Source organism: Pipra filicauda, unplaced genomic scaffold (assembly GCF_003945595.2).
Source record: "Pipra filicauda isolate LSUMZ 115617 unplaced genomic scaffold, ASM394559v2 scaffold44_size3831614_pilon, whole genome shotgun sequence".
Taxonomy (NCBI): domain Eukaryota; kingdom Metazoa; phylum Chordata; class Aves; order Passeriformes; family Pipridae; genus Pipra; species Pipra filicauda.
The window spans coordinates 415,835-438,559 of NW_024104587.1; the positions used below are offsets into that span (position 1 = coordinate 415,835).

Genomic DNA, 22,725 nt, shown 5'->3' on the forward strand with positions numbered 1-22,725 from the left:
TCTTTACCATGGGTACAGCCAAGGGATCACATATTGGTCAGCAAAGGTGGGGAGCATCCCCAAACCTCAGTATCATCAGCAAAAGAACTGGAGGCAGAGCAGTTATAAGCCAATTTAGCGAGAGCAAGGATAAATTACGCTTTGCTTCAAGACAAACTGAAGACCTCCCTAGAAAAATTAAGATGCAAGTATCTTCATCAACCTCCTTAATTAAGATGCTTGCATGGAAAGAAACCACTGCTTTTCTTTTTTCCTCCTGATTCCTGCATGGTCAGAATTTCTGTGTACTTTCCCCTCCCGATTCCCCACCCCCCCCCCCATTTCATAGTCTTACCTCTCTCACAACCCCAGCAAGCTCCTTCTCCCTGCCAGCTGGATGGAGAAAGCCCCTATTTGCAAGCAGCTGTCCTTAATATATAGGCTGTTTAGGGCTCAGCTGTCAAAGAGAGCATGTTCAATGTACAATCAAGGGGCAACGATGCACAAAATTGCGCACACACACGAAATGGGAATCTTTTCTCAGTGTGTGTTGAGCTTTGAACGCTTAAGTGATTCCACCTCTCTCTTCCCCATCCAATTATGTGGGCAACACATGATAAGATTGCTAAAGGAATTAGTGAGGAAAATCTTTATGCTGCCTAATCAATACTGTTCTTCTCAGCAGAAGGCATCTCCCCCCTCTGGCCTCAGCCATGTTCTCATTTGCCCTCTGAAACACAAGTCCACCTTCTCTCTATTTGTGGTGACCAAGTGGAACAACAGCAGTGTGTCTGTTGGAAATGATTGTAGTTTCAGAGTTTCTTCCTTTCCTTAAAAGAACTCCCAAATTAAAATGTAGTAGAGCCCTGCCAAACCCATGTTTCAGGTTTTTAAAGAGGTTTGCTGTGTAGGCCAGAGAGACCTTTCATCCCTTTCCGCTGTGTGGCCTTACAGGAATGGTCAGCAACCTTATAGGCAAAGACAAGGGATGATAATTTTTCTGAGCATCACTGAGGCAAGACGCCAGGTTTTATGGGCCACTAGACTGATCCAATATAGCAAATCCTGTGTTCCACTGTGGATTCTGAGACCAAATTATCAATTAATGTGAAGCATTAAAAAATTCAAATCCCTTTTAGTTCCCTGCAGTCATTAGTGACAAGATACAATATCTATAGCTCAAATGCTTTGCCAGCATCCCCTGGCAGCAAGGCAGAAACTTCATTCCTATTTTTTCAAACATATACAAAGAAAACATATGAGATCAGTGGTTTTTACAGTCAAATTCGGCTGCCTGTCCATATTTACTTAGATGGAGGAATAAATCAGGTTTGGGTTACTCTTCGGGTTAGTTATTTGTTATTGGAATAAATGCATGGTAATAGATCTGACAGAGGAAGATGTTTCCCTTTCAACTCTGTGTTTGAGGTAGAATTTGCTTTGTTCTGCACTATATTATATTGATGTTTTTTTCCCACTGCTGGATGACTTCATTTGCTCTGTTTCTTTCCAACTTCCATACCTCTGCCCCAGCTGGCTTTAGTATACAGCTTTATGCATAGATTTCTCTTTACTCTTCCCCTAATTGTAACACTGTAATGCAAAAACAATTTAAACAACCAGCATGAACCAATTTTCTAAGCCTTTTCTCCACCCATTTCCTACCTCAGCTTTTTGGGAAGGGAGGTGAGTCAGTCGTTCTTGGGGCAATTCCCCAAGCAGAATGAGCTGTCAGATACATTTAGCAGCTTGGTTTCCACTGCTAGTGCAGGGTGGGAAGGTGCCCAGGGCAATGACCAGCTGGACACACTCTGAGGCCGTATTTCAGGAATTCCCCAGGCAGCTCTCAGCCTGAGCTCCTCAGTAATACAGTGAGAAGTGTACCGCCAAATCACCATGCTCACCAACTCCCCTTCAATCTTGGGATTTTGTCTTTGCCCCAGTGGGAACACAAACAAGCTCACTAGAAAGTCAGCAGAGCTTATGCCAGTCCTTCACTCTCAATTTGCTCCCTGTCCCTTTTCCTTTCTCCCATTCTCCAAATCTCTCCTACTTTGATGCAGAGGAAAATGTAGTCCTGTATTTCGTGCTCCAGCATTTTGCTTCCCTTGTCCCCTTCTAAGCTCCAGTTTTGCGAGTGCTGGCAGGTTTGTGGGTGATTGGAAGCTGTGGGTTTAGGTATTTTCTTCCCCAGCCTGTGACAGTGCTGATGGGACAAAGACTTTGGGCAAGTGTAGGGTGATGTGTGAGATGCTTCACTGGTACATTTGGCCAACAATACCGTTAACTCTGGCTAGCCTGAACTTGCTTGAGTAAAGATATCAGGGCTGGGTCTTGTTCTGCTGGCAGAGGCAGATGAGTCCCTGCACTGTGCCCAGGAGGGCTGGCAATGGGCAAGAAGCAGGATGCTTAAGTACCAGATATGAAGGAACTGCTCAAGCATCCTAAAACTTCTCTTGTCTGGAGAGGAATTCTGGGTCCCCCAAGGGATGACATTCTATATGAGCATTCTAGGTGGCTTCTCAGACCAAGGAGAAGTTTCAGGAGGCTGAGTCTCCCTCGACTGTTGCCCAGCTCGCCCTCCCTCTGCACTGGTGCAGGTGATCGTGTGGGGTGCAAGGTGGTGGTGACTGGGGCCAGAGGGTCTCACCTGCCCCTTGCCCTCACAGCAAGGGCTGCATAGTGTTGGGATGTTGCAGCCAGTGAAAGACTTATGGTTCAGTTAAAGACATACCCTTTCCCTTCTTGTCCCCTTGCTTCATCCCCCCCATCCCTCCCTCCCTCTCTCACCCTTCCCTTCTCTTTTGTTTGTCTCCTTCCCTTGTTTTCACCCATTCACTGTCAGGAAGGGCCGCGTCCGAAGGGCCAGTTCAGCGCAGCGTGGCAGCGACAGAGACTGGCACCGCCGGCAGCTGCAACAGTGAGTGCATCTTGAACCCTGGGGCAGCTGGAAGCGGGGGACTGGTGCTGCTTGAGCATGAAATGACACGTGGGGTTGAGTGGCTTTGGGACTAGGTCGGGTCTAGTGCATTTTGGCAGCGAAGGGGCTCTTGTCTGTGGTGGGAACTGCACACGTTTCTACTATAACGGCTCTTGGGGCTTCTTTATATGGTGAGATAGTATGGGATGAATGGAGAAGTCCTCAGTGCAACCTTCCTCTGTGAGTGTCCAGGCTGTGCCTGCACTAGTGGACAGTGCAGGCTGTCCTTGGGCTCCGCTGGCAGCAAGTGCAGCATGTTTTGTCTCTGTGCAGCTAAACCACCCCATGACTCCAAGCAACGTGGCATTTGCACTGTTCACTGGGACTGTCCCCTCAGCAGCTGTTTGGATGGTCAAATTGTCATGGAGTAAAACCAGACCATTTGAGCAGCTGGACTGTCAGCCTGACACTTTTGTCTGGTAGTGTGGACACTTTCTCTGTATCTGACCAGTTGGATGCCTGCAGCGCCAATTGAGTGGATGTCAACTATCACTGCCCACTGCTGCTCCCACCCCTTGCCCAGAGGGGAGACAGTGAGGGACTGGTGCAAGTTTGAAGCTCTGACAGAGCAGCAGTTTGGTTTTGCCAAGGCTGTGGCTGATGGGAGCCATGTGAACTGTGTGAGCCCGCTGAGGGCTGGTAACACTTCTGTCTATCCTGCCCTCCCTCCCACAGAGCCAAGCCAGCATCCCGTGGTGCTGCAGCCTCTGTGTAGGATCCTCAGCCCGGTATGTCCCCGCCTGTCACAGCATCACAGTGCCCTCCTCCAGCCAGCTGGAGGGTGAGCTGCAGGAGCCTGTGAGAGGTGGAAACATAAAACTTGGTTGTCCTGTGGGATTTTGCTGCTGGCACTCAACACAGTGCTCTGTTGATCCAGACAGTTAGGGTGCCTTTGCTTGAGCCCATTCTGGAAATGGAACGAACTAATCCACCCAAGCTGCAGAGCAGTTATGACTCCTTATAAGTTAAGACTTTCTTTCTCAATAGCTTCCCTGTGCCAGCAAGCCCACAGAGATGGGCATAAATATTTACAAAGTAGCCATGGCAGGGATAAATTACCTGGGTCCAATCACCCAAACCTTGCTGTGGCATTGCAAGGGGAGATATATATATACTCCTGGCCCACTGATGCAGGACTGGCTGCCCCACCACCTGGTGTTGTGGTCACTCCTCCTGCTCCAGCAAATGCCTGCATAGTTTTAAGCAGCTGAGTGGATCTTGCAAATCGAAAGAGCACGTCTCTGGCACTTCCTTGACTGTTGCCAGAATCACGTGGGAGTGTGAGTTTAGATATTGCTGATTTTGCAGGGGATATGTCAGCAGATGAGATTTGCCACTGAAAGGTGATTTTGTTACGTTTATGCCTTTCTGAGCCAAAATTGAATTGTGGGGTGTGGATGGGAATTTAGTTCTAAGCACTGATGTAATTTTGTATCCTTGGCCCTGAAGGCAGTTTTTAAAAAATTATTTTCCCCTGTGCCCTGACACTATTTTTTTGCCTTTGAATCATGTCCTTATGACAGAACAAATACTAGGGTTGACCTTTGCAATGTGACATAATAATATGTGACTTCTTTATAGCTCTTTTCATCCAAAATCCTTGGCACACTATGAATCTGATCTTGCAACCGCTTGCCACTGGGCTTAGCACTCACTGCTCCAAGCAATCCCTGGGGAAGCCAGAGGAGCATAGAAGTGCTATACATGGTGTTACTGGAAGGATCAGGCCTTAGAGAAATGTAGCACATGTTTGTGAATAGCCATATTTTGGAGAGAGAAAGCCTTACTCTCTGATTTATTACTTTTATTTGCTATCAAAGTGCCACGCCCAGCACTAATATGACAGCCTCCTCTTGGCTACAGTATCATGGCAGGTAATGCTGGGGCCGTGTTGATAGCTATTATCTACCACCCTGTTGCCTTTTTATTATTATTTTTTTCTCAGCTCTAAAAGCATGTTAATTAATAAAATCCCTTAGTTTATCCTGCACCATTTGATCCTGCAGAAATCACAGCATTTTATCTTATTAGTAAGTAGGAATTAAAGAATTAAAACTACTCAGGGGGGAAAAAAGAACATAATCACTTTGCCTGGTCATCCCTTCTGAAACAACCTTGCGTTGTGCCCTCAGAAAGCCCAAGCTCAGCCTCTATGGCTTGGCAGAGGATGGAAATCCCAAATCAGTGAGTGCCTGATCTGAAAACCACTTTGTGTTCTGTTATTCCTGCTGTGAAAGGGAGAGCCCAGTTAGGTGCATGAAGAAGAGTCAAGTAGTGAAATCCCAGCCTTGGACTGGGCTGCAGGTCCCTTCCATGCTACTGATGTCCTCTGCTGCCATGGGAAATTCAGTTAGTTCTCCTGTGCCTCAGTTTCCCGTTGTTAAAAGGTGATCCCTGCTCATCCTCACCAAGGAGATTCACATGAAAAAAAGATTGCAAGGGATGCAGTCATTATGGTGTTGGGAAACAGGTAAGTACCTTAGGAATATGTAGGGAATCTGAGAGCTGAGACATTTGTGGTGAAGTTGCACAGAGTGAATTTTGGAAGCACTTAGTAGCTGTAAAATTCAAAGAGTGAAGCAGGCAGGATCCATGCACCCACCTCTGCTTGGTATGTTCAAGATGGGTAGAACCAGGAAGGAGAGCTGCTCCACCTTCTTGTTGATGGGAAGTGGTTAAATCTGGGGATGGAGACCCACTAACCATCAGTAGGTATCTACACACCTCAACACTGTTTGCCATCAGTAGAGCACTGCATCCTCCCCACAACCTTAAAAAATCCCTTAAAAAATAATTTCATTAGGAGTAAAGAGATCTGGAAGGGATTCCCTGGATCATCAAATCTAATCCCCTGTTGCATCAATCACATCAGATTTATCCTTTTCATAATCAAGCATCACTATTAAATGTGCTCCTAAGGGAAGACAGTCCCAGAATCTCATTGCTTTAAATTGATGCTCCTGATTTTCAGTCTGTGCTTAGTCATGGCCCGTTTGTTAAACAGCAGGTACCTGGCACAGAAGCAAGAAATTTAACACAGTTTTCTTAAAATAACCACCCAGAAATTCTATCCACAAAAAAAAATGCTGAGGTTGCAAAAGAGAACGTGCAAGGTCAGGTAATGATAATGAGGAGGCCTGAGCTCACACTTGCCTCAGCCTTGTAGTACAGACTTCACATAATAGCCTGCTGTTAAGCTTGTCTGATCCAGGTGAGGTACAAGGCAAAAGTACTCACAGAACAAGGGAACTTCTTTGCTGTTCTTCGCCATCATAATAATTGTGTAACCCTCTATTTTTTTTTGCCAGGTATAACTAACTAAATGTTTATAACTAAGCTAAACATTTGACTATTTCTTCTTTTGCTGGCAGGCTTTTCCATGCCATTTATATTTTCACTGTACAAGCCATTACCTGCACAACATTCTTGAGAAGTCAGTGAGTTCATAGGACCATAGAATGGTTTGGCTTGGAAGGGACATTAAAGACTGTCCAGTCCAACCCTCCTGCTGTGGGCAGGACCACTAGACCAGGTTGCTCAAAGCCTCATCCAGCCTGGTCTTGAACACTTCCAAGGGTAGAGTTGCACTGCCCCATTTTACAGATTAGGAAAGAAATTCCAGTGCTATCAGCCATACAAACCCATGGAGCTGCAAGGGCAACTTCCTCCCTCCAAAATGCCCCTGGCTTTATCCAGTGCAGTCTGATTCACTCCATACCATGCAATTGCTGGTGCAGCAGTCTGCCCTGTGGCACACAGTGTACAATGCACGTCAAGGAAATGATGGGATGCTCTAGAGCCATGACTTATCCAGTTAGTTAATCAGGGTGCACAGTAAATGGGCAGAGGGGAGAAACTGGTGAGTGTAGGCTGAGGCACAAAACCTCAGTGTTACCCATTAGATGTGACCCAGCCTAGTTATGACCCAATGGCACATGGAGTCAGGGCTACTGCTGCACAGCACGGCCAGGGTGACTAAGGAGGAGGCCTCATTTGCCAAACCCAGGTTTGGAACTAGGACGCTGCAATCCCATGTTTGCTTATTTAACTTGGCAGGTGTTCAAGTGAAACAGGCACAGAGGGGAGGTGTCAGAGCTGATCTTGGTACCCGCGTGTGGGATTTTGACTTTCTATTTCAGCGCTCCTGTTTAGGAAAGAAACACATGCAAACCCACCCCCCTCTCCTTTTTTTTTTTTTTTTGTTTTAAAGCACTATTTAAATGTCATGAGAATGATACAGTGCCCACCTTAATGTGCCTAACAAATTAAAATATTTTATTAGCCTATAATCTGAAAATCATTACTGTGCTTACTATAAAAAACTGAAGGTCTTCAGAGGGAATGATGTCAGTGTGTCTAAAATGTATGCAAATATATTCCATTGCTACAAAGGTACCAGGGGTCAGACAGGCAGCCCCCAGCCCTAGGGCAACAGGCTGTTAGTGTGGGAGGGAATGAAATGCATCTCATAGTGGGGAGGGAGAAAATGGATCTCTTGGCTGATTTTCCTGGAGTTTTGCAGGGTGAATGCCTGGGGCTGTGCCTGGCTGGTTGGGATGGTTTCAGAGGAAAACGTTCATTGGTGCTGCTCCCACGCACGTCCCTTGCAGTGAGAGTAAGGAAGCGCTCCAGACGGCTCATCCCAGTCATGGAAGAGCTGCTTGGAACCTGTGGCCCTATCCTGCTTGCACAGACAGCACAGGGGCCTGTTCCCCTCGGGTACACACGTGCCTCTGGTGTGACCCTCCTGCGGATGACTCTGGATGTGTCCCTCCACATAACTGATTCCTAACACAGGACAGGCAGAGACAGCTGCATCCAGCTCTAAGAGAGTGGCCCATAGCCACTGCCCCAGTGGCAGTGCTGGTTATTTCTCACCGCCCTTGGCAAGTGTCAAATGGTTCAAGGATTAATGACCATTTAACCGGCTGTATATCCATCTCTGCGGAAGGCTTCAGTGGAAAAGACAGGAGTACTGGGATCATTTACCCCTGTATTACACAGCAGATTACCCTGTGCTTACGAGGTCACCTGTTACCGTGTAATTAGACCTCCAAGCAGGGAAGTCCGCGATAGGTTTCCAAACCACTCTTCTTCCCTGCGTCAGAGAAGCAGAGGGATGGCAGCAAAGTGCAGGCTGAAGCCTCATTAGGTGCATTTAAAGCTGTTAAATAGTTTAAAATTCCAGCTGGGGGAGGTGCAATTAGAGGGCAGCAAGGCCACCTGTACCTGTCAGAGAGAGGGAGGGGAAAAAAACCAGAGCAGTTTGTCTAGGAAATGCGGGAAAGCCAAAACAGAAAAGAGGGCTGTGAGGGAGCTCTCTGTGCCAAGTGGCTGAACAGCAGCAGCAGCAGCAGCTGCTGCTCTTCGAGTTTCAGCAGGATCAGCTTTGCCAATGGTGGAGGGCTCTGCTGAGCCACAGACCTTGCCCTGTGGGATAGTATCCAGGGAGCCATGGAGGATGATGCAGAGGGGATGCCCTGTGGGTCAGGACAATGGGTGAGCAACAGGACCCCCTCCCCATGCCTGCTGCCTCTTGCTCCAGATTGCTTTCCTCCATTTCTCACATGCACCCAAATCAAACACCTACTCACAGAGCGTTTGGAAGAATGACAAATGCCTTTGATTATCAAGCACAAATTCCAGTGGCAGCTCATTGCACCTCTCGTGTGGCTAATAAAGCACCGAGCCCGTTCTGATCAATATACAGCAAGTAGCACTGTAAAGTGAGATTGTGCCTGCCCCAGGCCACGTTGCATTTTGCCTTTATAAACCATGTCCTCTTCGAACCAAGCAGAGGTTGGTTGGTCTCTTGTGGGGTGGCAGCTCCCTAGAAAATGTGGTTTTCAGTGTGCCAGTGAAACAAATGATGTTCTGAAGCCCTCCAGGTAAAGGACCCAAGCCAAAGAGTGAAGCGTGTGCCTCTACAGCATTCATTATTTTAAATACTCTTTTTTGACACAGTCACATATATCCGACTCAGCCCCACAACCTCTGTAGAGGTGTGGCAGAAACAAAGACAGTGTAAAGCCACTGATTACTGAGGACAGAAAGAACTGTATGTAAATACTTTGTCTAAAGAATGACCAGAGTGGGGAGATGTGCTACCTGATTGCAAATATTTACAAAGTAGTGAGCTTGAAGGTTAGAAAATGTTGAGAGAAGTATATAAAAGTTAGCACAGGGATAATGCAGTGAGGATGAGAGTGGGGAAAATCAGTGTGGCAAGCAAGAAATTTCCATCGTGTAGGCAAGATTTGCCTGTGATTTCCTGAGGGAGGCTGTGGGTTGTTCACTGGGATATATGGATTGGCACCCATCAATACCTTAGCAAATCCTTTAGGGCCTGCTCTCACAAAGGAAAGAGGGAAGAATGATATTTAATAGGGTTTTTTTTCCAGCTCTACTCTTTGGGCTGTAAAGTGTTTCCATAGGCAGACATGCGTGTCATTGCCGGTGCATGCTGCACATACATACCTAACGCTCCTGGACTAGAGCGGCTTATCCAAAGGCAGCAAGAGCAGCCAAGGCTTTAAGCCCAGCATTTGTAGTCACGTTTATCCTTGAAGTAAATGCTCCAGCAATGACATAATTGAGGACTGTCCTGTCTGCTCAGCATGTGTCTGCAGGGGTCATTCATTCTATCCGACACTGCAGAACATTAGCGGGTTTTTAGACTCACTTTCTCCTTCCGTCCTTCCGCTTGTGGCTAACCCTAATGGAGAGCTGGTGGCTAGAGACTCCTCTAGGAAAACTCGCCTGGTTTGGAGAGCTGACCATGTAGAAGCAGTCCTGTATTAGGGCAAAACTAGTCAGATGGGTCCTAGCGGGTGCTGGATTTGTGCAGTGGTCCCAGCAGGGCTCACTGGGATAGAGTGTCTGGATGGCTGCAGGAAGGGGAGCAGAAGGCAACTAGTGATATCTGTGATGGCCACTTAGTGCTCGAGGGCTCTAATGGCATCTGGGAACGAGGTTCCTGTGTTTGTGGGTTTGCTTATTTATTTATGCTTCTGGCTAAATAAAGTAGGGAGGAAGAATTTTAACACAGTGGTTAAAATGCGTGGGACTGCAGCAGCTCTGTCCTACTCAAGGGCATCCGGGAAACTTGATAAAGAATGGAGGGAACTTCAATGCACAGAAAGTCTCAGCTGGAAAAATAGAGAAGAAGATGATGCAGAGCTTGATTCCTTCAAAAATTCAAATTCAGCTTGTTTTCCAGTAGAATCCTGCAGCCAAAACCCACCCTCACCATCTGCACGTGCCACCATTTTGGCTATTGCTGGTTTTAGTTCTTCCCATTCCCAGTGCTGCTGCTGCTCCCCCATGACAGCAGTGATCAGACGGGTGCTGTCACTGTCTTCTCCTGTGCCTGGCCTTCTTGGGCTGCTGTCACCATCTGCAGCCTCTCCTCTCCTTGCTACACCAGCTTTGGACAGGGATGCTTGAGTCAGTCGTGTGAAGAACATATCAGTGGCAACCTCCCCAAATTTAGGTCTGAGGAAGTTCAGCCTTGAACATCTTTATCTCCAATGTATCTCTACAGTGGTCTGACTCATGGGGGTGGGGATTGTGCAGACTGGGATTTGCCTCTGCCATGAAATGCAGCTCTGCATTCAGCAGTGCCAGAACTGGCACAGCTTTCCCACCGACACTGATGAGTTTAATCACATCATTAGTAGGTGTGACACTGCAGCCTCCAATGATGAGCTCTTTATTTTAACACGGCTTGCAGTGTGTTTCTCTGAGATGCCATCTGTGCCTGCACTGCCTTCATTAGGAGAGAAAGCCCATGTGTCTTCTGATGTTGGTCTGTATTTCAGTGATGTTTCCCTGCTCAGAAACCACTGTTCAACTAGAGGGTGAAAACTCTGAAGGAAAGCATCAACATCCAAAATGCTTAAACAGGCCAAACAGACCATTAGGAAGTGCACTGTTTGGAAGAATCCTCAACTGGTCTACGTGAAACTGGCTAGAAGGAATGATCCAGTTATTTTATTCCTGAAAGATTTTCATCTTGGTAAAACACTAAGGCCCCATCCTTTAATCTAAAGTGCTGTGAGTTTTCAGGAAAGCAAAGAACAGATTTTAATTTTTATTATACTGTCAATTTTTGTACCTCCGTACTGTGATTGCACATAGAATTCTCTGGGTTGCTTATCCAGGTTTTAGATACAAAAGCTATTAAGATTTGTGGGTGTAAATCAGAACATATAATATTCCCCCTTAAAAACTCCACAGTAAATGTTGTAAATATGATTAACTATATACTATATATTCAGCTATATATTTCTGTAGCTTCCCTTGATCAACAAACAGGCAGCATGGTGTGCTCAGTGTGTTCCGCTGCTCTTAACAAGATTCACAAATGACAAACCAGGCAGGAGCTGCCACATCACTGTCCAGCTACACATAAAGAAAAGAACTGTTCCATACGGAGATCCATACCCTGCCTTGTATTAGTTTTCTGTCTGTATGCTGCCAGGCCGATGCTCAGTGAATTTGACATTAACAAGAAATAGATTTCCAAACAATCTAGCCTAATGAATTTTGAATATTATTATGATTAATGCCAAGGGAGTTGAACTGATTATCCAATATCCAGCAGTTAAGTAATGGAGCCTTATCTAAATCTTGTGTAGTCCTCAGTCAGGAATGGCTCTGGCTGCAGTTGAAGACGGAGCGTTGTTGGTTACCCAGAGGGGAGTCACTGGCAGGACAGAGAGAGAGACATGATGGAAAGGGAGATTATGAGATACCCATCTGAAAGCATTTTAGCATGGAGTCATCACACATGCAAGTTATTGCTTCTATTTCCTAAGCTGCATTTCTCAGGCCATTTTGAGACTTTGCCTTTATATCACTAGGTTAAGATTTGTTGGGCAGATCTTTTCCTTATTTTCCAAAGCCAGAAACTGAGTTGATTTTCATTCCCTGCATCTCCAAAAGAACAGGATCCTAATGGACACGTTTCTTGCACATGATGGTTTAACTTAGCTTCTATCTGATTAGCTTTTGAGCTATTAAGCATTTCTTGTAGTAATACCAGCAAAATGATAATGCAGATCAGTCATGGACAGTTTCTGTTGGCGCAAGCAGTCTTTGCACACTTCAGACTGCCTTTGAATCTGGAACCAGCCAAGAGCTGTGCTGTCTCATGGATATTGCACCTCTCTGAGCAGGCCTGTCCTAAAAAAGTGTGCTGTGGTGCAAGGGTCTCCAGCCTGGTGGAGACAAATTGGTAAATTTATAAGGTGCCTGACAAACTGCCTGAAGGCTGTAGTTTGAATAGATTTAGTGGCATTCCCAGCCTCTGCCATTATCTTGGCAGTGACCAGGAGAAAGGCAGCTTTTGATCAGCCCAGATGTGTGTCCATGTTGTGGCTGTGATGCAGGAGACCGCAAAGGCCACCATCTGCATGCACCCCCTGCACACCTCCCCAGTGCCAACTGGGCAAACCCACCACAGGATCCTTCCCCAGTGCTACAACTTTCCTCCTCTGTCTGATATCCTCCTGTGGGGTCTTGTTGTTCTGGGCCACAAGAATCTTTCAGTGGATCCAGGGAATCAGGGGGCTGGTCACCTCTTCTTCAGCTAGGAAGGCTCTAGCAGCAACCTTTAAGACAAGGGCTTAGGACCTACTAGGAGCTGGTGGTGGCCTTGCTGACCTCTTTGCGAGATGCTTTGCAAACTACAGCTGCTCTGCTCCCACATCCCCCCAGCTGAATGAGGCATGGATGGGGTTTTTCACAGTTTATGTCCTGGTGTTGAAGATCATGGCTTCTGGAGTTTTTAACTTAGATGAACACATGAAACTGGCCATTCCCCTGCAGGCTGGTTGTGCAGCTGTTCCCAAGCAGTGGGTGCAGCTGCTTTGAGTTCTGGGAAGAAAAGGCGAAGGGTGAGTTGTGGTAAGGTGTACACCAAACAGATTATTGGCAAATATAATTAAAAATGTAGGTGTGATTACTCCTCTGTTTCCCTTTTCTTAACCATCCTCTGCATTTCCTCTGGCATTTTTAGGCAGTAGATAATATAACTGAGAAGACTCTTGGGCACAAGCAACTCTTAGAGCAATAGTTATTTATCTCAGACTGTTTTGAGACAGCAGAATTTACCTCTAGCTACAGCCACCCCTCCATGTCTGCCCCCTCATTTGCATAAGTAATTGTCAGCTTGTTAATGGCTCATTAGGAATGCTGAAAACCGTGGGATTAAAACAGGCTCAGTGGAGCAGAGATGAGGGGGGGAAGGCCACTGTCCCTGCTTGCAAATTACACTGCTTGATTCAACGTGATTCAGAATTACAGGTAATAAAGCAACTAGATTGTTAAATGAAGTAAGGAAAAACAATGTCAATGGCAGGCTTTATTTTTAGAATCATGTTTAAACACAGTATGTGCATCTAGGGGGAACAAACAGTCCCTTGCCAAACAGTCCTACTGAGAGCAGGGAGCTCTCACCCCTTTCTCAGTTTCACATTAACGCTTCCTGGTCAGTCTTTCTTCTTCCTGAGCAAGTCCACATAGCTCCTTAGATCACCTCATGGCAGGAACGATTAGTTCCTTTCCCCATTCTCTCTCTGGGCAAATCAAACCCACTCCCTTCTGCCAGCAGGAAACCAGCATCTCCCCTTCTTTGGGCAAGGCTGAGACACCCGGCGCAGATCCATGCGAGTAGGAGAAACAGCTCCAGGTTGCTTCATTCATTCTGTAAGTCTCCAAAATCCATTGAAAATTGCTGTGAGATGTCTTCAGTCACTGGCATCCAGGGATGCAGCCAGCCTTATGCTGTGGCACTGCCACTGCAATGGAGGAGATGGTTGGTGTAGCCAGTGAGAATAGGGAGAAGATCGTATCTACCACTCCCAGAGAGTGGGGCACGGTGAGGACACAACTTATTTTCAGATAAGTTGAAAAGTTTGATGGAAGCTTTTTTTTATTTGTTGACCGTGTTTAAACTCACATTCAGCACTGGCTATGACAGCAGCGACCGCAAAGGCACGAGAGGTGAAGGCAAGGACAGGGCTATGACGGCTTTTGAATCACTCAGAAGAGGCTCACCCTGGGGCTGGTATGGCCATAAAGCATGATGCCTTTCAGACAGGAGAACACCTTGGGGATTTTTGGAGGCCAGAGTAATTCTGGCAATGGTGCAGTCTCATATATAGCAAGCACCATTCTTTCTGGATAAGCTGAAAGGAAATTACAGATAAAGCACTTGGGAATCATATCCAGTCACAACTTGCAGTTAAATTCAGCTACCTCTGATCTAAACTACTTGGATACTTGAGAGCCTAGTAAGGTGACAGTTAAAACTAGGAAGTGCTGGACAGCTAAGAGTCAGCAAAGCTCAGCTCTGTCTGGCATGCCAGAGTTGATCCCTCTGCTTTGTAAAAGGTGCGCAGGAATCTGTCAGGACTCACAGATACAAAATACTGGCACATCTGATAGGGAAACATTTCTCAGTGCTGCTGGATCCAGGCTGAAGGCAGGGAAGGAGTGTTTCCTCCTGGATCCCCAGCCATGAGCATGTGCTGCCCTTTACATCGCCCCTGAGAAGCCACCTTCTTGTGCCCCAGCCGGAACTGACAAGCATTGACTCGCAAAAGCAGATCTACAGCAGTTTTGTTTGTTGTTTGTTCTTCTCTAGGAGCTCAGCTTCGGCAAACAGAGGAGCTTTTCCTGCTTCTTGCTTTCATTGCTTTTTTTTTTTGCCCTTGCGTCCTCTCGGGTGACCCAGCCACCTGTGGCTCTTATTCATACAAGGCTGTCCAGAAGTGTTGAATTACAGCTCATCCTGCCCACAGCAGGAATCACCGTGTCCTGATGGGAACATACATCTGGCTGCTGGGGGAAGGCTCAGAGCTGAGTATATTCCAGGGATCACCCAACTCCTAGAGCTGAGGTCTAAAGGACATATGTTCTGGTGCAGCCCAGCCTGGGATGGCAGCCAGGTCTGCAATTAAAGAAGATCCCAGGTCATCCCTACCTACAGCAGCAGGAATGGAGATGGCAATCAGAGAATGTGTGTCTTATCACTAGGTTGAGTGGATTGGATGTTGAGTGGATTTTCCTGGAGAGGAATGGTGCCAAGGTCTCCACTACTGCTGCGTGATTCTGTACAAACTCAAATGTCTCCACTTCCTTCACATAAGCGGGAAGTTCAAATAATGTTTTGCCGTACAAATCCACCTACAGTGGTTGTTGTGGCCTTTCCAAGGCAAGAGTAGGAGCAGAGCCTCCGTCAAGTATGCCAGGAACAGGAAGAAAGGTGTCAAATGACCTCGGAAAGGAAATGTCAAATGACTAAGGAAAAAAAAGCACTGATTTTTTTTTTAAATTTTATCTCAACATTGGGGAAAAAAACTGCACAGAAAGGAAAATAAAACACAGCCTGAGAGTATGCCTAACCCTAACCCTAACCCTAACCAAATCCTGGTTTTAGCTGAGATCAGTGAAGGAACTTTCAGCTATGGGCATGGAGTGAATGGCTCAGTAGTTCCCCTCTAAATGCTATTTTGGGCTACAGCCCTGCCCCCAGTATAAGGGCTGGGAGGGGGAAAACATGTCTTCCCACCAAAAGTTGCCTTTAATATGTTAGTATCAGTATTTCCACCAGTCCTAAGTTCTCATGAGGTTTTTTCAGCCCTACTCTGGTTTTGATTTCCGCTGTATCTCTGTTAGTGGCTTAAACTGTGGATATATTGCACAGTCTTTTCTGAACACTGCTGCTCTACTACCTGCTGCTGTGCTGTCAAACTCACTGGGGATAACATGTCATCTTTTCCTTTCCTAATCAGCTGGATGTCATTCAGAAAGCTGGGACAAGGAGAATTTTCCCCCCAGACACCAGCTTTCCTTGGTAGCAGACAAACCTCAAGCCTTATAATACTACTCGTACATAGCACTTATATAGCTTTACATCCTCAAAGTGCTGTACTAGCATTAAGTAATTATCTTTCTCCCTAATGGCCATTAACACTGGCCTTTCATGAACCTCCCCCAGCTCCCTGAGGTTCATATCTAATACAGCAATAAGCTGTTCAGAGGGAGTGACTGGCTGTCTTGCAAGACTATGGGCTTGGGTATGGAATGAGGCTTCAGAGCAGAGGCCAGATGCCCTGGAGTATCAGAAATATGTGGCTGTAGCCCAGGTCATGCACTTGGGAGCATCCATCAGAAAGGGGTGGAAATGAGTAGGTGATAATGTGATCTTGAAGTGGAGAGAGAAGAAGAAAACTTTGGCCGCTCAGAGGATGTGCACTGATTGCTCTATTTATTACCAGGATAGCACTGTGAACAGAAGGAGCAAAGCAGTGGGAATAGCATGTCAATGTGGGCATGGGAAGCTGATCTAGGGAGAGAAAGTTAGAGAGCTAAAAATGTCAAGCAAAGCTAGACAACCATGGCAATGGGATAAAGAGGCCAGTCTGCAGGTCTATGAAGCATTGAGATAACAGGGAGAAAGGGCAGCTTGGCAGCATCATAGGATTTTAAGAGAGGAACAGAAGAGGATTTACTTGTCTTATTTGCTTTCAAGCAAAACCCTCTTCCAGGCTGTGGAATGTCTCCAGGGACGATGTTGCAATGCCACTGTTTCAGAACATTTTACCCTTAAGGGTCTTTAGAAGATGAGCCGATGTGATGGGTGGGCTCCCCCATCCCTGGATCCCAGAGAAAAAGAGAAGATGGGGTGGGAAGATGACATAGCTGTTTTAGAGAAGTCTCAGAAGTAGCATACCCCTAAAAAACACCAGTCCTGCATGGTCACTAATTTCTGAAACCTGCCAGGCCCATCTCTGAGAAAGCAGAGGTTTGACTAAAACAAACTTTCACCTTCTCCCTGAAGACATGGTAATTATTCTTTCCAAAGCCAAGGACATGCCTTATAAACTGGCTTTGCAAAATAAAAAAAGAGCATCCTTTTTTTTCAGCCTGATTTAATAGCATCATTTTGCTTTTATGCTTCTGGCAATGGCTGGTCCTGTAAAACAGTTATGTAGCTGTGGGAATCACGTGCAAGTCTACAGTGGCAAAACACAGCTCACAACCACTACATGTTATGCAAAGGATTTCTGTCACCTTGGACACACTCAGCTTTCTGTGGCATCAGTAGCACAATCCCTCTATGCTCAACTCTAAATCATTTTGCTACATCAGCAAATAACAGGGTATGGCTGACTGCAGACCAGGAAGACTTGACTTGGCATTCACTTGCTACGCAGATTCAGAGCAGGGCCTTTCCCTGCCTTCCTGCATCTGCTTTCTCATCTGTGAAATGGGAATTTTAATCCTAATCAGTTTTCAAGGGAAGCAGTAAAGGATAGGCAAAGGTGATTTTTTAAAATGTAATAGTCAGCCTTATGTGCTAGGCTAGACATTGGAGTGGTTTTATAGTAGAGTTTAATTGATGCCTGTTCTGCTTATAGCTAGTAAATGCAAGGCTTAACATTTGCTCTCAAAAATGTGGTTCCCTCTTTGAGATGCAAAGGATACCTCTGCAAGGAACATCTTATCACTGAGCATAGTTGGGCCATGTTTTGGAATCCACATATTTCTGGGTGTTGCTTGCTTGTTTAGGGTTTTTTTTCCCAAAATTAATTTAATTATTAATTATTACCAGATTAATTTTTAGTAAAAGCTTTCTCACATGACACACATGGCCGGGAGGAATGCTTTGGCAGTCCACTGTATGAGCTATGCCAAGGTTGTGTCGTCACATCCTTGGGAACACTGTTGACTGTCTATGTCACTTTGTTGGCAGTTCTTCACCAGGATGTGTCTAGAACAGACAGAAGACCTTAACTTTATTTTGGCTTACTAGAACTGAGATGGGACTACTGGCTTCTCTGCAATGCTTTCAGGGCCAGATGGTGGTGTAAATCAGGGCCCTCCCGTTTGAGCAGTACTGCTGCAACACTGTGTAAGCTGAGGACCTGTTTCATACATTCTGAACCTGTTCAAAAGGGAGCTAACTGTGCTTACTACTTTGTGCTACCTGTAATCACAAATGATCCTGCAAGGTTCAGGATATTGCAAATGGTTTGCAATACGTAAATCATCTTGAGATTGCTGGAAAACTGAGGACTTAGCGCTACTTAAAGAAGAATAAAATAAGCATTAGCACAAAAGAGTTTTTGCCACAATCAAGTTTGATGTATGTCCTGTTCTGCTGATAATGTTTCCTCAGAGCCCTTCACAAGAAGGGAAAGCAACTTGTAAAAGCTGGGAATGCAGGAAAGAGCTGAAATTGCAGCCAGGGTTTCAAAGGAACAAACAAAGAAAAGCATATTTCCATTTCCATTACTTCAGAACATTCCTGGGAGTTCAGAGCAGCAAGCTGAGAACACACCAGCCCAGCCATCTCTAAATAGGAGGTGTAGAGCTGCAATGAGCTTTTTATCTTCAGGTATCTGCACTTAGGAAGAAAGATCTTCCTGAGACTTTTCAAACTCCTTCTCTTTTTTGAGGAGGGTCTATTTCAGAGTAAGGAAGAAGGTTGGTCTGCAGTCCTCTGACTATAACATTGCAAAACTGAGTCTAAATTCTGTCAAACCCCAGAGAAGTCTGAGCCCCTCTGTGCAGAAAGCCAGCTGAGCATCCTACCACTTTCACACCCTATTCCAACACACCTCCCTCTTGCTTCCAAACGCTGCAGTGTCTCTGTACTGACCCTTCCCCACACTAGTTCTGCTTTAATCAGTCAACGAAACCTGTGGAAAAACTGGCAGCTCACAGGAGAGCTCTTGTTTGTACAAGAAATGTTTTCATCTGAGCGAGCACAACAGTCTCATTATTTTGAATAGCCACACATATGCTGGAATCCTAGACAGCAGATACCTTCTTCCCTCACCCTTCATGGGACCAGAGAGATTTCTGCCTGTTTGATTCAGCTGCAGTGCTACAAAGTTATCAGCACTTGCTTTTTTGGTGTCTGTAATGAGACAAGCAGCCTTCCAAGCAGCACCACGAAAGCACTTTTTCTCATCTCCGCTAAAACCTTGGGCACTTTACCCTCAGCAGAAATGAGTGCCGGAGACCTGCAGCCCTGCTGCTTCCAGCACCAGCTGGTTGTAGCAATTAGCTGTTTCCCCACAGATGGATCTTCTTAGCAGAAGGACGGAACAGAGAAAAACTTGTCCTGCTCAGAGACGCTTGTTTAGGAATCTCTAGTGAATCCGCAGGTAAATCCATCTACTCTAGAACTGTTTACATGTGTCCTGCAAGCCTCCTGTACACCTGCTGGATTCATGTGCCCTAGAGAAGGGTTGAGCCTTGCCTGGGAAAGTACCCTTCCCTGGCTTGGCATACCCCATTTTTATACACCCATGGGATCTTCCATTTTCAAACTCTCCAAAGGGGCTGGATTTCCCTCCTCCGTTAAATACTGGGCATATCCCTGCCTGTTAGAGGCTGTTTTTACCAACAGACCACCTTTTTGCAGTGCGGTCCTTCAGTCATTTACATATTCAAAGCACTCTCTGAAAAGGCCTGTAGCACAGTTTTATGAGCACAAAACCTTTCATGCAATTAGGTGATGCACAGATGGCTGTGGAAGGGTTTTAGAGAACCTTTCTGAAGAGGGACAGACCTCACTCTGCATTTCTGGTGGGTGCCTTGGAGCACTGAGGCCCTGCAATGCTTTGCTGGACACTTGTTTCTTCCTGTGTGCCTGGGTTCAGCAAACTGTAGGGCTGGAGTATGTTCTTGACATTTTGCATCGGACTTCTTTACAAGGCCATTTTGGGTGGAGAAGACGTCATTTATCTTGATACCTTTCACTCCCTATCTGTCATGTTAACCAGGTGGGATTGGTGGGTAAACCCATGAGTGGTTGGGGAGGCAGCAGCCGGCCCAGCTTTTTGGAACAGCTCAGGTCCTGAGTTGGTCCACATCATGTCAGGGCTGACCCGTTCCTCAGGACTCCCACCACTCAGATTTCCATGTGCCTTTGCCCTCACCCAGGTTGGAGGACACACCATGCTGCCTATCCGCTGGATGCCTCCAGAGAGCATCATGTACAGGAAGTTCACAACAGAGAGTGACGTCTGGAGCTTCGGGGTGATCCTCTGGGAGATCTTCACGTATGGGAAGCAGCCCTGGTTCCAGCTCTCAAACACAGAGGTACAACAGTGCTGAGACAGCTGAAAACTGTACTTTTTTGCCATCTCTCCTTTCCAGGTTGTTTGCAAAGCACTTTGTATGTGAGTGGTCCCCTCTTTGGCACTCCCATGGTGATGACAGGATAAGTGTCATTATCTCCATTTAAGAGCTCAGGGAAAACTGAGGCTTGCAGGAATCAAAGGGCTCTGCAAAAGCCATATACTGGCCCATCCTCAGCCTCTCCTTTCTAAGTTGCTGACATACCTCTGTCGTATCTGATAAACTGTCAGGGTGCTGCCGGAATTGGGGATACCGAGATTACTTCTGGGATCTGAGTTACTGTCATGCCCTGAATTTCCTCTGCTTTCTCCTTTTGTGTATGAGGCTCTTACTGCAGTCTCCAGTCTGTGAGAAATCGTTTTAAGGCTAATTGTTATATTGCACATTGCACATTTGCATGGGGCTTTTTGCCATCAGGATATCTCTTACGTGGTTTGCCCCAGTTCACTGAGGGTGAAACCCAAGGAGCTGGTTTGTCCTTCTTATTTCTTTGACTAGCAAAAGTTGCAGCCCAGTAATATGGGGATGCACTGTAAAAACGTTGAGGGAAGGCTGGCTGGGATTAGCGGGGTGTCAGCGCTGAGGTTTGAGGCACATCAGCAGAAATGCGTTGGAAGATTTTTGCTCAGAATAGCAGGGGGTATTATAGAAGAGGAAAAAGATGCATTGACATAGCAGTGTGTGGAAACCTTGCACATTTTTATCCTACTGTGTATCTAATGGATTTCAGAAATTTCACCTTTTGTAATGAGAAATGTGCATTTTCTGCTTTCTGGATACAGATCCCTTAATTAAGTGAGTTGCAGAGATGGCAAATCCAAGGTGTTGCTTTAAAGCTCTAATACTTGCCCATTCGTGTGCTCAATGGGGCCTGACTGTATATCCCAAAGTAGCACACGCAAACATTTTAGAGACACAAACAATGGAATCGACAGCGACAGAAGTTATTTGTCACGCTATTTAATGAGCTGCTCTTGCATTTCCCTGTGAGAGTAAATACAAACACACACAAATGAGCACATGTAGCTCGTACATGGGTGATAGGCACGCTGGAATGTGACAGCTCCGCTGTGCCTGTGCCTTCTGCCTCAGTTTCCTCTGCAGGGCAGTAGGACTGAGAATAACCAGCCTTAATCTTGAGGGGAGGGCTGGTGAACATCTGCACAGATGTGGCTGTATTGTTTTGCTACCATCCCTGGGATAAAATGTCACCACTTCTTTCTGATTGCTGAGGGCTCCCACCCCAGACCAGAGTATCCTGGTGGGAGGAAGCCACATTAGCTCTCATCTGGCTTGTTTTTCACCATTTGTGGAGAGATGGGCAGAGCCTGTGTGGCTGCAGAGGACTGGCACCTCCACCAGCTCCTGGATGGTGTGGCATCAGAGCAAGTCTCTGTGGCAGTCCAGCTGCAGTGGCAGAGCCCCAGAGAGAGGCAGATTAATGAGCCTGTGCCGAGGTCCCAGCTGCCAGGACTGGACCATGAGCAGGCACCAGGCTGGCTGAGCATTGCTGCTGCTGGGTGCCGGCATTAGCAAGGCTGGGATGCCCACTCCCTCCTGTGCCATCTGCGTGGCCTCATATCCCCAGGACATTTTCAGCAGTTATTTTCAAGGCTGGAAGAGACCCTACCTGAGCAGAGGAACAAGGCAGGGCACAACTCAGCCAGCCCATTAACTTTGCCCTGGACAGAAAGAGCCCACCACAGGGCTCCTGTGCATGTCCAGGATGTCTGGTAAGAAAACATAACTCACCTCCTCCCACAAGTCCTCAACCAGCAGCTCTGTGGCAATGCAGGCTTCTCTGCATGCTGTGTCTTCCTCGCTTCCTTTCAGCAGGTCCTAATCTCTCCTTTCTATATTTATATGCAAACAGCAAAGAGATAAGTATCCCTTGAGCTCTGTGGAAGGACCATTACTGTTCATAAATGATAAATTCCAAACACCCCTTGCTGGGTGGCTCCCCTCAGCACACTGCTTGGGACTGGTGTTTATCTGCAGAGTGTGGCAGGTCACTTGCAGACTGCAATGCTGGGACTCATCAACCCCAGCCAAGGAGGGCAGACGGTAATAGCAGCTCTCTGACAAATCATCCCTTCCCTTTGCATGCATCCTGTAAACAAAACACAAACAAATACTTAGGGGAGTTCTTTCCAATGGTATCCTTCTAGAGAGACTTCGATGTTATCCAAGAGCTCACATTTTTCTCATTAGCAGCACTGACCTGACCCAAAATAGAGTGATAGCACTGCAAATTTTTTTTCTCCATCACAGATGCGATTTGATATGAAATTTTATTCTTTTAGTTGCTTTTCTATGTCAAAATGAGGCAAAGCTGCCCTTGGAGAAGTATATAGGAAAAGATACTCTGAATTCTTCCTTGTAAAACTCTCCTGGGCTTTGCAATGGAAAGGACTCTTGGTTTTCAGGCAAGAAAAATATAATTTCGGCTGTGCAAAGTCTTACTTTACTTTGGGGATTTTAAGACTTTTTTCCTTCTTCATTTAGCAGGAAAAACTGACATCATAAGTTAAAATTCCATTTCATTTGTATGTGAACTCCTGTTTGGAGAGCACATTGAGGTTGGTAGGTGTCAGATGGAGAAG

The 22,725-nt window shown here is 46.2% G+C and overlaps 1 protein-coding gene across 2 annotated transcripts in view; it reads left to right on the forward strand.

Moving 5' to 3' along the window:
• Positions 1-22,725, forward strand: part of NTRK3 (neurotrophic receptor tyrosine kinase 3) — a 218,187-nt gene that overhangs the window by 186,012 nt on the left and 9,450 nt on the right. The window contains exons 17-18 of one of the 2 annotated variants that reach the window (XM_039385919.1): positions 2,825-2,899; positions 19,925-20,083. In XM_039385919.1, the coding sequence (XP_039241853.1) occupies positions 2,825-2,899; positions 19,925-20,083 (234 nt within the window). The remainder of the gene's footprint in view (positions 1-2,824; positions 2,900-19,924; positions 20,084-22,725) is intronic. The other variant, XM_027711971.2, reaches the window with a different exon arrangement.